The 17,332-nt window shown below is 34.7% G+C and overlaps 1 protein-coding gene and 1 pseudogene across 1 annotated transcript in view; both read right to left on the reverse strand.

The window, feature by feature from the left end:
* Nucleotides 1-6,345, reverse strand: part of LOC107013637 (sister chromatid cohesion protein pds5-like) — a 7,851-nt gene extending 1,506 nt beyond the window's left edge. The window contains exons 1-7 of the mRNA XM_027915650.1: nucleotides 5,290-6,345; nucleotides 5,055-5,154; nucleotides 2,104-3,632; nucleotides 1,366-1,569; nucleotides 986-1,167; nucleotides 301-439; nucleotides 56-223 (exon numbers count right to left, since the gene is read on the reverse strand). Coding sequence (XP_027771451.1) covers nucleotides 56-223; nucleotides 301-439; nucleotides 986-1,167; nucleotides 1,366-1,569; nucleotides 2,104-2,217 — 807 coding nt within the window. The 5' untranslated portion in view covers nucleotides 2,218-3,632; nucleotides 5,055-5,154; nucleotides 5,290-6,345. The remainder of the gene's footprint in view (nucleotides 1-55; nucleotides 224-300; nucleotides 440-985; nucleotides 1,168-1,365; nucleotides 1,570-2,103; nucleotides 3,633-5,054; nucleotides 5,155-5,289) is intronic.
* A 641-nt stretch (nucleotides 6,346-6,986) lies between these two features.
* Nucleotides 6,987-15,890, reverse strand: LOC107015435 (annotated as a pseudogene).
* Between the last annotated feature and the right edge of the window lie 1,442 nt (nucleotides 15,891-17,332).

Genomic DNA, 17,332 nt, shown 5'->3' on the forward strand with positions numbered 1-17,332 from the left:
ATCATAGATTTTTTAAATAAATGCAGAAATTACTTTGAATATCAGATAGACCCACCGTAGCTTTAGTTTTAATCGCCTCCCTCCAGATTAATTCAACAACTTCTGAATAGTTGTTAAAGGAAATGCCAAGGTCCGTCACTGCCTTTTGAAGATATGGATAGAGTTTGACAGCACTTTCTTGAAGAACTTTCTCTCCCAGAACATAGGAACGAGGTGAAACATTCTAAACCAAAATAAGACGTCATTAAAAACAATGAGAAAGATATATAAATAAATAAACTAATAGAGGAAATTCAATACCTGATTTTCCTTCTTTACACTACTTATGAGGATGCTCACAAGGGTGTTCAGAAGCTGCATTGGAATATCTTCACTCTCTTCTATTATCATGGTCATTATTTCTTTGATGTTCATGAATACTTCATCAGGGTGATCCGGCCTTAAAATAGGGAAAGAGACAAAACAGTTGTCAGCCATTCCCCAGGAGAAAAAAATGGCAAACTGAGAAACTGGTAGTCTTTGAATGTTTTGAAGGAAAAAAGAATCTGGTAGACTTTGACATGCTATGCACCTTAGCATATAATTTCATTTATGCTACCTTCAATATAAGAATAGCCACGGCGAATATACCACTCCCCCTGGTCTTTCAGCCATTACTTCTTTCCTTTTTTACTTTTCAAGTGCACCAATCTTATTTAAGATTGAAAAATCCATCTGGAGCAAACCCTTTGGGCCAACGCAACCTTCGGAACATGGGGATGACGGGCCCTCTCCTCTATCCTTCTCTACTTAACTATTGGATTAAGTTCACTTGAGGAAGGACTCAAACATGTAACCTAAGACACGAGTCCCTCAACCGGTGCCTGTTGAGCTCATCCCTGGGGGCTTAACTAAATCCATCATTTGATCCACAAATACCAGCAAAGTTTTCAATTCCTCTTACCTTTAGGAAAAGTATGAATGTATATCATAATTGGAGGTATACCTTATACTATTTAAAAAATGTTGAAACATCTGAACAATCAATGCATCTAATTGGAGATCCAACATCAGCACGCACGTTTGGTACTTAGCAAGAACTTCAATAATTGAGACAGCCTTTGAATAACAGCGACCCTCCAAGCAGGACAATTTCCCAAATGCCAAAACTGCAAGCTTAAAAAAGTCCTGTCCACCAATTGAGCAAGAAACCAAACCAAGAGTACATATAAATACTATTCATGCATCCAACAAAATCATATATGCATAACTACACTACAGAATCTGAACCATCAATTAAAAAGCAAAACAGCATAGTTAGAAGAGAGACTGGCAACCAGTCTGACTTCCAACTTCAATGAAGAAGGTTGTATGAGTTGTACTTGCCTCAAGTCTGATATCATTATATGGTTGATCTGGAGCTGTAATTCTAATGATCTCACTCATGGAAGATGCAACTGATACCTTCACATCTATGTCAGGATGCCGTAGAACTCCATCTGTAACCAGTGCTTCCATTGCAGGCTGAATAGCATCTCGCACCGATGCTGGGGGAACTTGCTTCACCATTGACAAAAGATGCTCCAAGTTCTGAAAATTGCATACCAAAAAAAAGTGATTGAACTATGTCAAAAACATTGGAAATGCTTCTCTGGATAAACAAAGAGATCTAGATCATAATTCATGAGATCTGTTAGAAATAAAGAATGATAAAGTTCTAAACAAAATCACAAGGTCAAACATATCTCTCTCTCTCCACAGTATTATGTTCTTTCATCCATCAGGAGGCCTGATTATGTCCTTTAAATAACAAGAAGTGAACAAACACGGNAAGAAGTGAACAAACACGACGAGATAATTGACTGCCAGATCAAGCAAATAAGCAATGTCACACGGGAAATCCCAATCTATGATAAAACCTATGTTGAAGCACAAGAAGAAAAGTTAGGCCAAGTTCTTTCAGAATAAACATGATTAAAGATGGATGGAATTGACTGATCTTTCTTCCCTAGTTATGTGCAAGGAACACGTTAATAATTGTAGATATCAAAATCCAATGAAAATCAACAAGGTTATGTACTTTTTGCTTATGACATTGAGGAAAGAACAAGATAAGATTCTTACATCAAGTTTCTTCAGAATCTCATCTTTAGAAGATGGGGGTTGCTGAAGTAGCTCATTTCCAACTTTACGCAGCCCTTTGATGCATTTCTCCTCAGAAACAGGAGTAAGATCCATGGAAACCGTTTCCTTTGTTCAAAGCACTCAAAGAACAAGAAGTAAACTGTAATCTGAAAACTAGGTTTTAAGATGCAAAAACCCGAAAGAAATTACAAATAATAAAGGGGAAAACCGCGATGCAGAAAGGCTCAAAAGTAACGCCAGTACTAGTATACAAAAGACAAGTAAGAGAGAGGCAGAGAGGAAAAGAGGGGAATGAAAAATGGGCGCCTACAGCACAGGCAGCGCCAATCTGTCAACGATTTATTCAAAATCCCAACCTTTTGTGCTATTAAGGAAAAAAATTCAATGTGTGTGAGTAGGACTGAGGTTGGCGTGAATTTTCAGGTTTTCCCTCTTAAAATTGAGTTTCAAATAAAAGAATTTGCCAAAAAGGGTCTACTAATAAATGCCCCGCTTAGATTACAGTGATCTGTATAGATTCACTTCTTCTCTGCCGTTTCTGTGTGCTTCTGCTATAAACGTATTCGGCCAACATCTAAAGATCAAAAGAAATATAAAGGTGATAACAACAATAAGAAGCTCTCAGTCTCGGACTTTATTCATTTTTATGTTGAAACTCAGACAAGTAATGTTTATGCTAGCAACTATATCAACTTAAGGATATAATAGGGAAGTAATCAAAGAAGAAAATTATACTCGGTATCGTAAATCTATCTAGGGTATCAGAAATATAAATACATTTGCAGCAGGTCTTGCAATAGATTATGTAGTTGAATGCAATGTTAGACATTAAAAACTGTTATGGCCTATTGAAATAAAATCCGAGTATGTGAAATAAAGATTTGTTTTCTAAAAACATAACAGGAATGGAGAAACAGATTACATCAAATTTGTTGCCACCAAGAACCTAGGGAGACCCACGTATTGAAAGGTCTAAAAAGGTAAGGTAACAAAGTCTTGGGTCCTGTTCAGAGACAAATCTAGTTGGACTGGTTTATTCAAAATCGGTGCTTTGAGTATGGATCCTGTATAAATTATAGAATTAAGACCTGTAGATATGATAAACTTACTGATATAGTACTCACGTGCAGTACACACAAGTTGGTTTTCTTGTAAACAATGTTTTCATCACCTTAGTGGCTGCCCACTCAATGACCGTGTTGTTATCATCCTATGCTTCCTCGATATCTCAAGAACATCAGACTCTGGATCCTAGATCGTGTTATACATTTCTTTCAGGGCATACTATTGTAGAAACTCAACAGTATTGCATATTACCTGAGGAAGGGATTCAGCTCCGTGGATTTGCACTTGAATAGACATACAGTTGTCTGTAAAATCACTGTACTTTGTAAAGATGTTATCAAACACAAGTCCAATGCTGGCTCTAATCTTGTAGCTACTGAGTATAGCATAGACATAGCATCTCCGTATCTGGTTCAAAGAGCCCCAAAGACTAATCATCGGCCCTGCAGATCAGCAAATTATTAGAAATGATTATTCCAAACATAAAAGATCCTAACTGAAACGTGATGGCAGCGAGCTAAGCAGATAGGTTAGACCTAATAGGCGGCAAATGAGTGTTTATATTAAATACAGATATACTAAACTCAGTAAGGTAAGAGAGAGAAAGTTAACTTTTAATTACATCACTTAGCTACAGGTTAATAGGCATTATCTCTCCAGATTTGGGACGGGTTGCCTCCTTGGCGCAATTCCGTTATAAATCGATAGATATCATTTCTTTATAGCTTATTCCATTTAACACAATAGTAAGATTTCCTCGTATTGGCAAAACTAAATCAATTCTTCTGCTATATTTATCACAACTCCTACAGTTCTCAGCATAATAAATCCTTGTCCTACAAAGACAATCAAGGAAACCTAATCTAAGTAAAGAATTAACCTTCTGCATACAGTTGTATGTATCAACAGGAAATCCTGATGAGATACCTTCTCGTTCTTTAAATTTCAAGAGTAATGGCAACATGGAATTACTCAACTCTGTTAGGCACCGCAATATTGAAGCGAGTCTTAGTATCTTGAACCGTAGAAATGCATTGCCATAGTACATATTCATAAGGGGAGAGAACGATTTGGAGTTTAACTGATAGGAAGATGAATAGGTAATGAGAACTGCTTGAGATATCTATGGTTAAATATCTCAGACGGAGCCATTTACTGGCAAATTCTGTAATGGTAATTTCAGTGGTAAAGCTCTTGCTGAATATTGCGATACAAGTAACAGGGCAGATACTCAAAGCACTAAGACACTGCACCTTTAATCAAAAGCTTCAAACTTCTTTGTATGGACGAAATCATTTTATGGAAAACTCTAATTTTCTCGTGTGTAGTTAGTTGGTCAAAATATTTTGGAAAACATTTTGTCTAGACTTTTCTAATGAGAGTAGAGAAAACAAGTTCTATAAGTGACATTTCAAGTTCATTGTGTCCTCCCCACCCACCAAACATCCCCAATCCCCATCCCATTAATCATTCAACCCCTGAACCCCCAACTCCCTACCTCATTCTGTCACATAGTGTTTTGCTAAATTATATATAAATACTCTTGGAATAATATTATTTTTCTTACTAGAAACTCACTGATTTTAGGTAAACATTTTCCAATGTACCAAACACACCCTAAGTGCAGAAACGTGAAATGATTTAACATTCACACTGAAGAACATAATCTTAAGAAATTATATGCCTGAGGGAGCAATAGGCATTACCATCTAACAAGAACCAGATAGAGAAATATTTCCCAACAACATCTTCAATATTAGAAGGGCCAGATAGCAGCTTTTGAGATATCTAGTGATCGAATCCAAGAGAACGGGTTCGGTTACAGAAGGATAACAGTTAAAGACCACTAAAGCGCATATGCAAACCTAAGAAGAAGCTTGACCAATGACAAATGTGAGAATACAGGAGAACCAGTCGTATAACAGAAATATTTTTCCTTGCACAGCTGACAGTAGATCTTTGTCCCTGCACAATTTAGAACCAGTTAATGCAGCTACTAATAGAAATAATCCCATCGAAGTCACTAAATAATCACATCATCTACATAAGTAACAGAACAAATACAGTTGTATGTATCAACAGGAAATCCTCATGAGTTACCTTCTCGTTCTTTAAATGTCAAGAAAAATAATGGCAACACGGAATTATTCAACTCTGTTAGGCACCGCCGTATGAAGCGAGTCTTAGTATCTTGAACCGTAGAAATGCATTGCCATAGTACATATTCATGAGGGGAGAGAACGATTTGGAGTGTAACTGATAGGAAGATGAATAAGTAACAAGAACTGCTTGAGATATCTAAAGATCAAATCCAAGACAACGGGTTCAGCTATTGAAGGATACTAAAGCACATATACAAGCTTAAGAGGAAGTTGCACATAAAATAGTTTTTTGCCTCATTGGGGCTTGGGCTAACTAAATATTTTTGGTATAACCTTTTTGTAGCATAGACAATTGTAATGAATTTGACAGCATCTCTTTAATATCTTCTTCTTTCTTGATGCCAACAATGAATCTACTTAATAAAATAAAAAAAAAAGCAAACTAAGTGACAATATGACCAAAGCCCTACGCAAGAGTCCAATTTAAGCTGTCCCCCGAAACGGTTCAGGAGATATCAATATTTTTTCCTAAAGAAGGAAAATTGCATAACATACTTTACCCAAGGAGTAACAGAAGTAACTGTAAATCCTCATGAGTTAACTTTTCCTTCTTTATATTTCAAGAATTAAAACGAGTGTTGGTATCTTGAACCCTAGCAATGAGTACATATTTAGAGCGAAAGTGAATATTACAAGTTCCCATAGTCAAAACTCAAAGACCATGATCTTTGTTCCTGTACAATATAGAAACGTTTTTACCAACTAATACAAATAAATAATCACAAGAGTAACAAAAGTAACTGGAATCCTCATGGGTTACTTCTTCTTTAAATTTCAAGAATTGAAGCAAATGTTGGTATCTTGAACCCTAGCAAGGAATTGATATGGAGATGATTGATGAACATTACAAGTTTCCATAGTCAAGACCATGATTTTGTTCCCTGCCCAATATAGGAACAGTTACTAATGAAATAAATAATGGCATGAGTAAAACAGTAACTTCAAGAAATTTCAAGAATTTGATAATGAATTGCAGCAAGGACTGGGGAGGAAAGAGAGTGAGTTGAGAGTAAAAGCAAAATTGTTCGGTATAACATGGTCATTTGGTTGGGAACAAGTTATTCTTGAATTAGCTGTCCTGGATAACTTATCTTATTACTATGATATAAATGCTCGGATAAATTGTCCCAAACATGACAACCATACAAGTTACAAAATTTTATCTCATCATTATTTATTTTATCCCGAGGATTGTTTGGTTGGGAGCATTTTCTTGTTTATTGTATGTCACTTATAATTAATAATAAGGATATATTAGGAACTAAAAATGTAGATTTATCCATAAATTTCATATAATAGACAAGTATTGTTGGACGAATGAAGTAGCATATATTTCTTTCTTGGGCTAGTCTCATGTAACTTTATTTGATGCTCAATGATGTTATTGTGGGTTTTGGGCTATATTATTAGTATTTGAGTGATGAATTAATAGATTAATTGTGGATTATTGTTCTCTGTGTCATGGATTATTAAAAAAAAAAAGGTGATGAATGTGCACAAACGATTTTATGTGTAACGCTACATGTATGTGTTCAAGGAATCCTAAATATTGTTGGAGAAGAGGATATTCAACAAAAACTTTATGTGTTGGTAAAAAGAATGTTAATCAACTCATTTTACTGAGAAATCAATGTCTTGCTCCACAATTCAATAAATAAGGCTATCCACATCCACACGGACAGACTTACTTGTATACATCATTCTATAAATCAAATTAAAATAGTTGATCTAATACATATTTTAGACGGACAGACTTACTTGTATACATCATTCCAGATTTCAAATTTAAAAAGTTGATCTAATACATGTTTTAGATTTACTCGGTAATAGTGTTCAAGAAAAATAGCAAGGATAAAACAGTTCTACATAAGCTCATATAACCTATTTAGTTGATACTGTGCTTGATCCTCGACCTTCTTTATGTCCTGCTGAACTTTTTTACGCACTGTTTCAAGCACTTTGACAGACCTTTCCACCTGTCCTGCTCGGCTTCGGGCCTTTTGCAAGCGCTTTTCAGCCTTTTTGAGCCGTTCCTCTGCAGTGAAGACCTTCCTATTCCTTCCTATCATGTCCTTTTTAGCTGCTATAGACACTAGCATGGTAGTCTTGCTCAACTCCATCAAATCCGATAACTTCTTCTCCATATCTCCCTCTTCTGAAATCTCATACTGCTGCAACCAAATTACATCAAGTTTGACCCTAGCTGCAGCAGAAACCAAAATTCTCATATTGTTGGTGGAAGTAGAGCCAACGTCACCGGTTTTCAGCCTCCTTACAACATCACAAACTGTATCAAGAACGGAAGCTCTGAAAGCCAGTGATTTATAGTGACAATTGACTGCAATGTCACCATACTTGGCAAAATGGCAGTGAGTATGGGACCACTGCTCACTTTTACTTTATAGCCATGCACATCAACCCTGACCCCTTTATTTTCGTGCACTCCTTTTGGAGTTAAATTATGTGGCATGGTCCTACCAAAAAAAAAACTTCGTTCAGCTCGAATTACATTCATTACAATGCAAAGGGGGCCTAAATGCGATATAAATAACTTACATTGTTGGAGGAGTCGGATCATCAGTTGGTTCCCCCTGCCAAATTTTCGAGCATAGACAAGTGTTATGAAATAAATACTAAGATTATGTTTTTAGATTTCTATCACTTCGCCATGCATGCTTTCTAGGTTTACTTTCTCATCTACACTTCTGCTGCAGTTTGACATTCACAATGACACATTGAACACTTTAAGAGACCAAAGTGGTTGTCGTGCAGGGCGAAAAAGAATAATTTAAAAGGATATAACAAGAACCAATTATCATAAATTAATGCCTAGGAGAACTCACATTCAGAATCAGTTTGAGCATCCAACAAGGTTGAGGAAAAATAAGGGGTAGAACAAAAACTTCACTTGAATTGACATGATATTCCAAAACAAATACATTCATTCACTTTACTAAGCACTTATAGAAAGAGAGTAAACTAATATTAATAGCTAAAAGCCAGATAAAATTAATGATAACAAATGTTTACCTCTTCTTGTGATAGAAAGTACTTCCTTTTACGTTGTTTACGTTGTCTTTTACAGGCTTTAGGGAAATTGTTTTCTTTGGTGTTTGAGGCGAGACCCAGTGCCTGCAGAGGAAGTCCAAATTAAGGATAAATTAAATACTTTAATTGAGTAAACATAACTTTCGAGATGAGAACATTCACTTTAGTGTAAATAAGAAATGTCACATGGAAATCCTAATCTATGATAAAACTTAAGTTGAAGCACAAGAAAGAAAGCTAGGCCAAGTTCCTTCAGAATAAACATAATAAGAAGATGGATCGTGTTGACTGATCCTTAATCCCTAGTTATGTTCAATGAACATGTTGATAATAGTAGATATCACAATCTAGGCCCAGCTTTTAGGTTAGATAAAAACATTTACCCTTAAAAGATCAGAAAGTAACCCAACGATCAATCAACAAAGTTCAAAAATTTAAGAACCATCCGATGTGCTATAGTATTCATTGAACGATAAGGCATCACATTATCTGGATGTCCAAGCCCTGCAATTCAATCCCAAACTAGAGGGTGTCAGCTGTATGATGTATCCTTCTGCAATTTCAGCCCCATTGAGAGAATCAGTGAATCAACCTACCGCATCCCTTATCTGGACTTTCCCCCTCTTTGCTAAATTGATTAAACATAGACAAGTTTTTAGTTACTAGAATGTCCTGATAAAGAACTAACCCTCTTATAGGAATGCTATTTCACTAGGGGTGCTTATAAGAATCACCTGATGCAAACCATGAACAATCAACACTAGGGGTAATTGAGTTTTTAACCATGCTAATGCATATATTAAATCCCTCATATTACTAGTACCTAGAAATCTAAGGTATAAGTAATACACTCTTCAATACACAATACACAATAGAGTGTATAAGTAATGCAAGCATAAGTTATGTACAAAGACAAACTTGTATACATAAGATTACTCAAAATGCTTGGAGAAGCCCAACTGCAGAAAATTACATAGAATACCACACTCTAGATCACTTCTTCTTTAAATGCAGCGCATAGAAGTAGAGATTACTTTCCTGAAGTTGGGCATAGAAAAGCACGAGCAAGACACCTTTACATAAACGATATTAGCCCAACTTGTATGGACTATGGTCATGGTATCATTCAATATCTTTACAGAAGTTATAGATTGGTTAATTTCCATTTCAATCAAGGCTGATGCATCTATCTGCATGAGCATCCGTATAAGGTAAAATGTCTAAGGGGGAGATATTCTCTGGCATGCATATGCCATTGCATCAGTACAAAGCTTCCAATTTCAGTGGTAAAGCTCTAATAGATGATACTGCAATAAATGTTGACCATTTCTTCTGATGGAAAATATTGTTCTTTAGAAGCTTTGGCAAAATTGATTTCTTTGGTGATTGAAAAGGCAGAAGCCAATGCCCCCACAATTTAATTATGTATATAATAAGTCCAGAACTAAGTTGCAGAAATAAATGGTATACTTAAATGCACAACTTCCTAAAAGAGTTGAGTCAATTAACGATAACTGTGAGATTACCTCAGCTCCTGATTCACCAACTGAAGACCGCCATCTTTTATCACGATCTTCAGCTCCTGATTCACTATAGGAGATTGCACATTCAGAACCAGAAAAAAGAGACAGGGAAACCATTTCCTTTTCCCACAGCAACTTTGAAACAAGGCTAGAAGTTTCAAAAACCCAAAACTAATAACCAGTACTTGTACAAAAGGACAAGAGAGAAAAGAGAGATTATATGAAAATTTGAGGCATTAGGAATTAACTCTTTAGGCAGTTACGGAATTTTTTTCAAAGTGTGTGAGTATAATTGATTACAGTAATCTTTTGTACAAAGGGAATTTGCTTCCAAGGGTATACTTATAAATGTTCTACTTAGATTACAGTAATCTTTTTGATAAAAATAAAAATAAAAAGATAGATAAAATATTACAGTAATCTGAACAGATTAACTTTTCCTTGACCATTTTGTTATATCATTTAATCTTTTCTCCCTATTTTGCTTGGACATATCTGCTATGAATGAATACACCCAAAGGTCAAAAGAAATATAAAGACTAATGTTTATGGGAGTAACTATATCAACCTTTTTTTAATTAAAAAAAATGAGATCTCTTGGCTACAAATTGAATAGAAGAAATTGACTTTTTTCATATTTATTAAGTGTAAAAATGAAGATTTCTATAGAAAGACGATAAAACTAAAATAATTTATGAGTGACTTCCGAAACTAATTCTCCCTAAACTTCAAGACTTCTAATAGGAAATTTTATCGAAGAAGAAAACTAGATTTTGTACTGTAATTTATCTCTGGGTATCTGAATACCCAAATATATTTGCATCGGGTCTTTTGAAATAGAGTAGCGGAATGTCATCAGAACGGTTACAGCCCATTGAATTGAAATCTGCGTATGTGAATAAAAGATTTTAATCTAAAAAGTGAATATGAAAGGAGAAACTGAGTAAAAAAATTTTGTAGCTACCTAGAACTGAGAGGATTCCCCGTATTAAAAGGTATAAAAAAGGTCGAGGAACTGATCCTCGGCTCCTGTTCATAGGCAAATTTCTTCAGGCGAGTTTAGCCAAGACCATCACTTCGAATTTGAAGCATGTATAGATCTACAAAAATTATCTTTTACATGGACATGCATATATAATAAACTTACAATAGCAAATATATTACTCACATGCATGAACACATAAGTTGCCTTTCTTGTAAACAGTTTTCATGAACAGGTGGAAAGACCACACACATAATGATCATGTTGTATCATCGCATGCTTCCTGATATCTCAAGATTGACAGACTCTGCATCTGAGATAGTGTTATACGTTGGCTTTAAGGCCATACTATTGTAGCAACTCAACAGTATTGTAGCAAGGAATTAAGCGCTTGTGGATTTAATCTTGTAGCTACTGAGTATAGTCACAGCATTCCGTATCACCGTCCCTGAAGGTCAGCAAATTATTAGAAATGATTAGTCCAAAGTATTAGATCCTATACAGAAATATGAAAAGGCAGCGAGCTAAACAAATAGTTTAGACCTAATAAGCAGAAAAGAGTATTTATATCAACTTTAGAATATACTGAACTAAGAAAGGTAAGAAAGAGTAAGCTAGTTAACTTAAAATTTTACATCTCCCGGCTATACAAGGTCGATAAGCATAATTATCTCCATAGATTTGGTCCGTCCTTAGCGCGATTCCGTTCTAAATAGATAGACATCATTTCTTTATAGCTTCTTCCATTTAACACAATAATAAGACAGAAAATGTTTCCCAACAACATGTTCAATATTAGAGGGTTCAGCTATTGAAGGATAGTACTTAGTAGTTTAAGGCCACTAAAACACATATACAAACCTAAAGCATGTGTGATAATACGGGAGAACCAGTCACATATAGCACCATATCCCCCAAGTACTGGATGAGAGTCGTCCCATTTAAGTCTTTTCATTCTGCGTGCAATTTATGAATTTGTTTGCCGAAATCAATTTTGGTGCTAGTTATTGAATTGAATCGAAATTCACCACTAAACTTTCTTTTTTTCCCACAGATATTGGTATGGACCCAAGGATAACAAGAAAGGCGTGTGTTTTCACTTGGCTAATTACGATCCAGATGGTGGAGAAAGATTACTAGAGTTAGTTTGTGTTACATTCGCAAAGATTCAGTAAAAGATGTGAACTTATTCTGCCCCTGTCTCGTCATTACATATATAACTTTTCTGCTTCTTTTTCATAAAATTTTCCATAGCTCACTTGCTGGTTTATTTAAGATAAACCACTTTACGAATGCTGCAGCATAAAGAAAACTACAAAATGGGGGCCTGTTAACAACCCCAGCCAAACCCTGAAAAACAAACTACAAAAGGAGCGATAATAATTTTTATCTCAATTTATGAACAAGAGTCTAATCAGATAGGAAAAATACTAATGCATTTGACAGCCACAGGTCACAAGCACTCTTCCCATGATTTTGGTAAAGGTAAAAAAAATGGAAGCTTTTCCAAAATAGAGGGTTGAAAATATTAATACTGCTCAGCAACATGGCATGCCTTCAACCTTATTAGGAAAAAAAGACGAAACTCAACACAGAAAAATGCAGTAGAGCACATTAATGGCAGTATCAATTTGGGGATCCAGGAATCACCTAGAAATGGACTGTTATTTGAAGATCAAGCAGCCAAGGTGTGAGGAACAGAGCAAGCGTGGAAACTTGGGCATTCTTTTGCATCTCTTTGCTGCCATACAAGGGTAGCACATGTCACAACCCGTTCCCTAAACAAAGCCGTGACCGGCACTGGTGCTTACTTGAGAATGTCAGTACACCACTAATGGTACTCAGTGAGTCTCAACATTCTCCTCACTAAAGTCGCAAGGAGACCTTGAATAAAAAAACGAGGGAGAATGAAGGGATAAGAGAGGAGATATGCCACAATTCATTCTAAAGTGTTATACAACGATGAAGCAGGAAACAATCACCTAAAATTTATAACTTAATTCATTCTTTTTCATTTTCTTTAAGTTGTTTCAGTCAATTGAACGTTTATCATGACCCCAGCTCTGGCAATTATTAACGCTTTGTACAGTTACCATTTATGATATGCCTCGTTAAAACAAAATTAGTAACCCTTATATGGTTACCATTTATCAGAGTTCGCATTAAGGTTTCAACATTTTAACTTTATCATAATCACAGCAGCTACACATTTTGTACAGTTATATTAAAACACTTTAAAAATTTAAAATCAGTGAGGCACTAGTTAACATTAGCTAGATGACAACACTGGAAAAAGGCCATTTATTCTTGCAAACCTAACTTTTCTCGACTCTGGCAAATACACGTCACACTGGACGGGAACAATGGTGCTACCTGGAACGATTTGGCATGTTTCATTCCTTCTATCTTAAACTTTGGATTGTTTAGAACTCCAATGATATATGTGGTTTACACGAAGGAAGACTACTGAAGAACTTTGCCGTATCCAAAATCAAGAATTTCATTAGTCTAGAGAAGTGGGACATTATGGCTTGGTCACGTGGGAGCTTACTCGTTCCAATTAAACTCACATTAACCTTAAGAAACATTTAATTTAACACTTCATAGACATGAAATTCGTAAGGAAAGAACTTTAATAATAATAAGTACTCTCACCTTCTTCTTTTTCCTTATATGACGAGATGAAGCAATAATGCAACCAAGGCGCCTGCACGTTCACAATTCATGCAAAATACTTATCACTCACTGATATTGTTTCACATCGATAATTGAGAAAGAAATTTAAAATGTGACATACTATCTTATCCCAAAGCTCATAAGAAAACATAGTACTTTTAATGACTTTGTTTTTGCATTACGTGAAGTGTCCCAGTAGTCTGCTGATGCATTAGAAAATTTTACTGAAAACTGAACCATTATTGATTGTACAATTAACCCGGAATACATTCAGCAAACATATCAAACGCCCACCAAAATTGCATGGACAATCTTCTTTTACTGGGTTTTATTTCCGAAGTTCATTAATACTACAAAACGGAAAGAAAAAAAAAAGAACTTCAGTACAAACATAAAACTATTTTGTTGATTTATTGTTCACATACATCGGTGCTTGACTTTTAATTGTTTTCAAATTTACCATATAAAGAAATCCCCTATCAACAAAAATGCTAGAAAGGAACTGTAAATAACTTGAAATAAAGTATTAACTATTCATGCCTATTCTTTTTCTTTCAATAAAAAGCAAATGAAAAGAGCAACTCCCAACCACATTCTGAAAACGGAGGCTTGTTTGTTAGTAAATAAGGCACGCGACAACAAGGGAAAGATCTCTATAAGCTATCAGCTTGACGAACCTTGTATTGCAACCAAAGATCCTCAACTAGCTCCAAATCAGGCTGAGCGATGACATCTTCCAGCAGTAGCGATAAATATAGACAATGCTCAACCTTCCACCCCTAGCAGCCTGGTCTGAGGATGGCTCACTGGGAGATTTGAATACTATAAAAGTTTCAACTCCTGACCACATTCTGAAAGTTATCTGCTTGACGAATTATGCATTGCACACATCCAATTATGTTATTTCTATGAAATGTATACATCAACATTGCTTGGCAAGGTTTCATTTTAAAAGGAGTGACAATGCTGCAGCCAAAGAAATTCAACTAGCTCCTCATAATAACAAATCCAAATCTCCCATAAGTCATTCCCAGATCAGGCTGCTAAGAAGTTGAAGGTTGAGCGTACACATTCTTGTAGAGCAACAACATCTTCCAGCAGCAGCAACGATGAACCTGGACGTGTAGCAAGAAGGGAGGAGAGACGAACGAAGAAGCTTATGAAGTATCTCTATTTTATGTCTTTCTAGATCCTTGCTATTTCAACTCTCAACAAGTATAGTTGACAAACACATGCAAGCAGCCTCCTAAAACAGTTAAACAAAAACAAAGGAAAAGGTGGGCGGAGACAGTTTAAGTTATTGAATATTTCATATTTCATGCATTTGACTAAATTATGAACTTTATGATAGAGTTTAAGATTTAGATTAGGAAAGTAAAATTGAAGAAAAGAATCTAAGAAATGATGTTCTTCTTAATATAGTTTTAAAATTGGACCAACCTCATTGCATTATTAAGAGAAAAACATTTTGTACTTTAAAATCGTCCTTCAAATGATTACTTTTATATCTAAATAATGAAATGTTTCTACGGATGCAGGTCCATCACATTTTTGTAGAGCGACGACATCTTCCAACAACAAATGAACCTGGACATAAAGCAAGAGACTTTAAGATTACAGTTGACCCACCTATTCCCTCTTCTCTGTCCCGTCCAGTTAATTGGGGGTCCAATGTATGCCAGTATGTCTTCATGATTCAAAAAGAGCAAAGTGTTTCTTCAAAGGAGTTATCTAGTTCCTAAAATTGACGAAACGTTTACCTACTTCTATAATTGACATCATAACTGAGGCTGATGTATTATTCATATTCAGAAATTTATGACAAAGCAATTTATCTAACAAACAACCCATTCCCTAAAAAGTTCTTACTGTTAACAAGATAAATTCAATCTAATATATTAGGGCACAAAAATAGGCAGAAACACACTGATTTACTAGATTAAGAACAAAAGGCTTCAATTTAGAGACAAAAATGCATCTCGATACATAAGGAAAATCAGACATCAAATTTATCTAACAAACAACTCTTCCCCTAAAAAAGTTCTTGTTGTTATCAAGTAAAAATCAATCTAATATAATAAGGCAGAAAAAGAGGCAAAAACACACAGATTTACAGAATTAAGAACAAAAAGTTTCTATTTGGAAGCAAAAAGCATCTTGGTACATAAGGAAAACCAGGCATCAAATTCATCTTACAAACAACACTTCCCCTAAAAAGTTCTTATAGCTAAAACCAATCTAAAATAATAGGGCACAAAAACACACAGATAAAACTAATACTTAAGATTTAAAAGAAGATGAGAAAGATAATGCAACCTCATAAACAAGAAATGGTATTTATATACAAATTTAGGGACAAAATTGGCATACAAAAAACCACTCACGTTAATTGCATTTTCTTTGAAATCCACAACTTTTTCAGGGTGATTGTGTTTTTCTCGTGTACAGTTTGTTAAGTATTACACGTAGGGACAAAATGGCATACATAAACCACTCACGTTAATTGCATTTTCTTTGAAATCCACAACTTTTACAGGGTGGTTGTGCTTTTCTCGTGTACAGTTTGCTAAATGGTATTATACGTATGGACAAAATTGGCATACATAAACCACTCATGTTAATTGCATTTTCTTTGAAATCAACAACTTTTTTCAAGGTGATTGTGCTTTTCTCGTGTACAATTTGCTAAATAGTATTATACGTAGGGACAAAATTGGCATACATAAAACACTCACATTAATTGCATTTTCTTTAAAATCAACAACTTTTTTCAGAGCAATTGTGCTTTTCTCGTGTACAATTTGCTTAATTTTGGCATTTGCTCTCTAAAACTGCACACAGACACCAAAGTCTTTGTTTCAAGAAAGGACCTTTTTAGGACACAGAAAAAGAGAGACACTTTATTTATTGGACTGTTTTGTCCTTCGAACAGTGAACTTAAATTACTTAAATGGTGGTATTTTTCTATTTGAAAAATTGTCTAAAATTGGGGGAAAAAATTACTTTTATTGCAGACACTTTAACGGCAAAACTCAAACTTTTTTTTATTGGAAAAAAATTGTGTTGACTACTAAATTGGAAAAACTTTTACTTTATACACATAAGAGTAGGTGATGTAATTAATAATGAAAGGTAAAAAAATCAACAATTTTAGTGGTATATTGAGTGTGATAATTTATTATTATAGAAATTTATTATTTTCTAAATAAAATAATTTCAATGCAAGTTATTATCATAGAAAAATTATTCTTCTAAATAAAATAATTTTCAATGGAATTTAAAATAAACGGCAAATTGTATTAACTGTGTTTTTCACTCAATGTCTTTATATTTTATATTAAATTATCAATTAGTGTGAATTTGCAAATTGAAGTATTTCCTATTAAGATTTTTTTTCAAATTCAAGAGTCAAATTCAAGACATCTAAGTAACGATTGATGAATCATATACATCGCACCACAAAAATCTTGTTTATATTAATATTGACAAAATTTATTGAGATAATCCTATTACTTTTTCTGTAGATGTTGTGTGAGTAGGAGAGTCAATGAGACGGTCCGATAGTTTGTTTTTTAAAGTTATGTTATCCCAATTTTCTGATATTATATAATGTGAAACCAAAATTAGATTTTTTTAAATCATATCATATCGAAGAAATTGATATCAGTACATTTCGGTTAATTCTCTATATCACCTCAAAATATGTTATTATCAATGTATTTCTTTCGCAAGTATGTTCTTGAAAAAGCACT

The sequence above is a fragment of the Solanum pennellii genome, chromosome 3 (assembly GCF_001406875.1).
Source record: "Solanum pennellii chromosome 3, SPENNV200".
NCBI lineage: Eukaryota > Viridiplantae > Streptophyta > Magnoliopsida > Solanales > Solanaceae > Solanum > Solanum pennellii.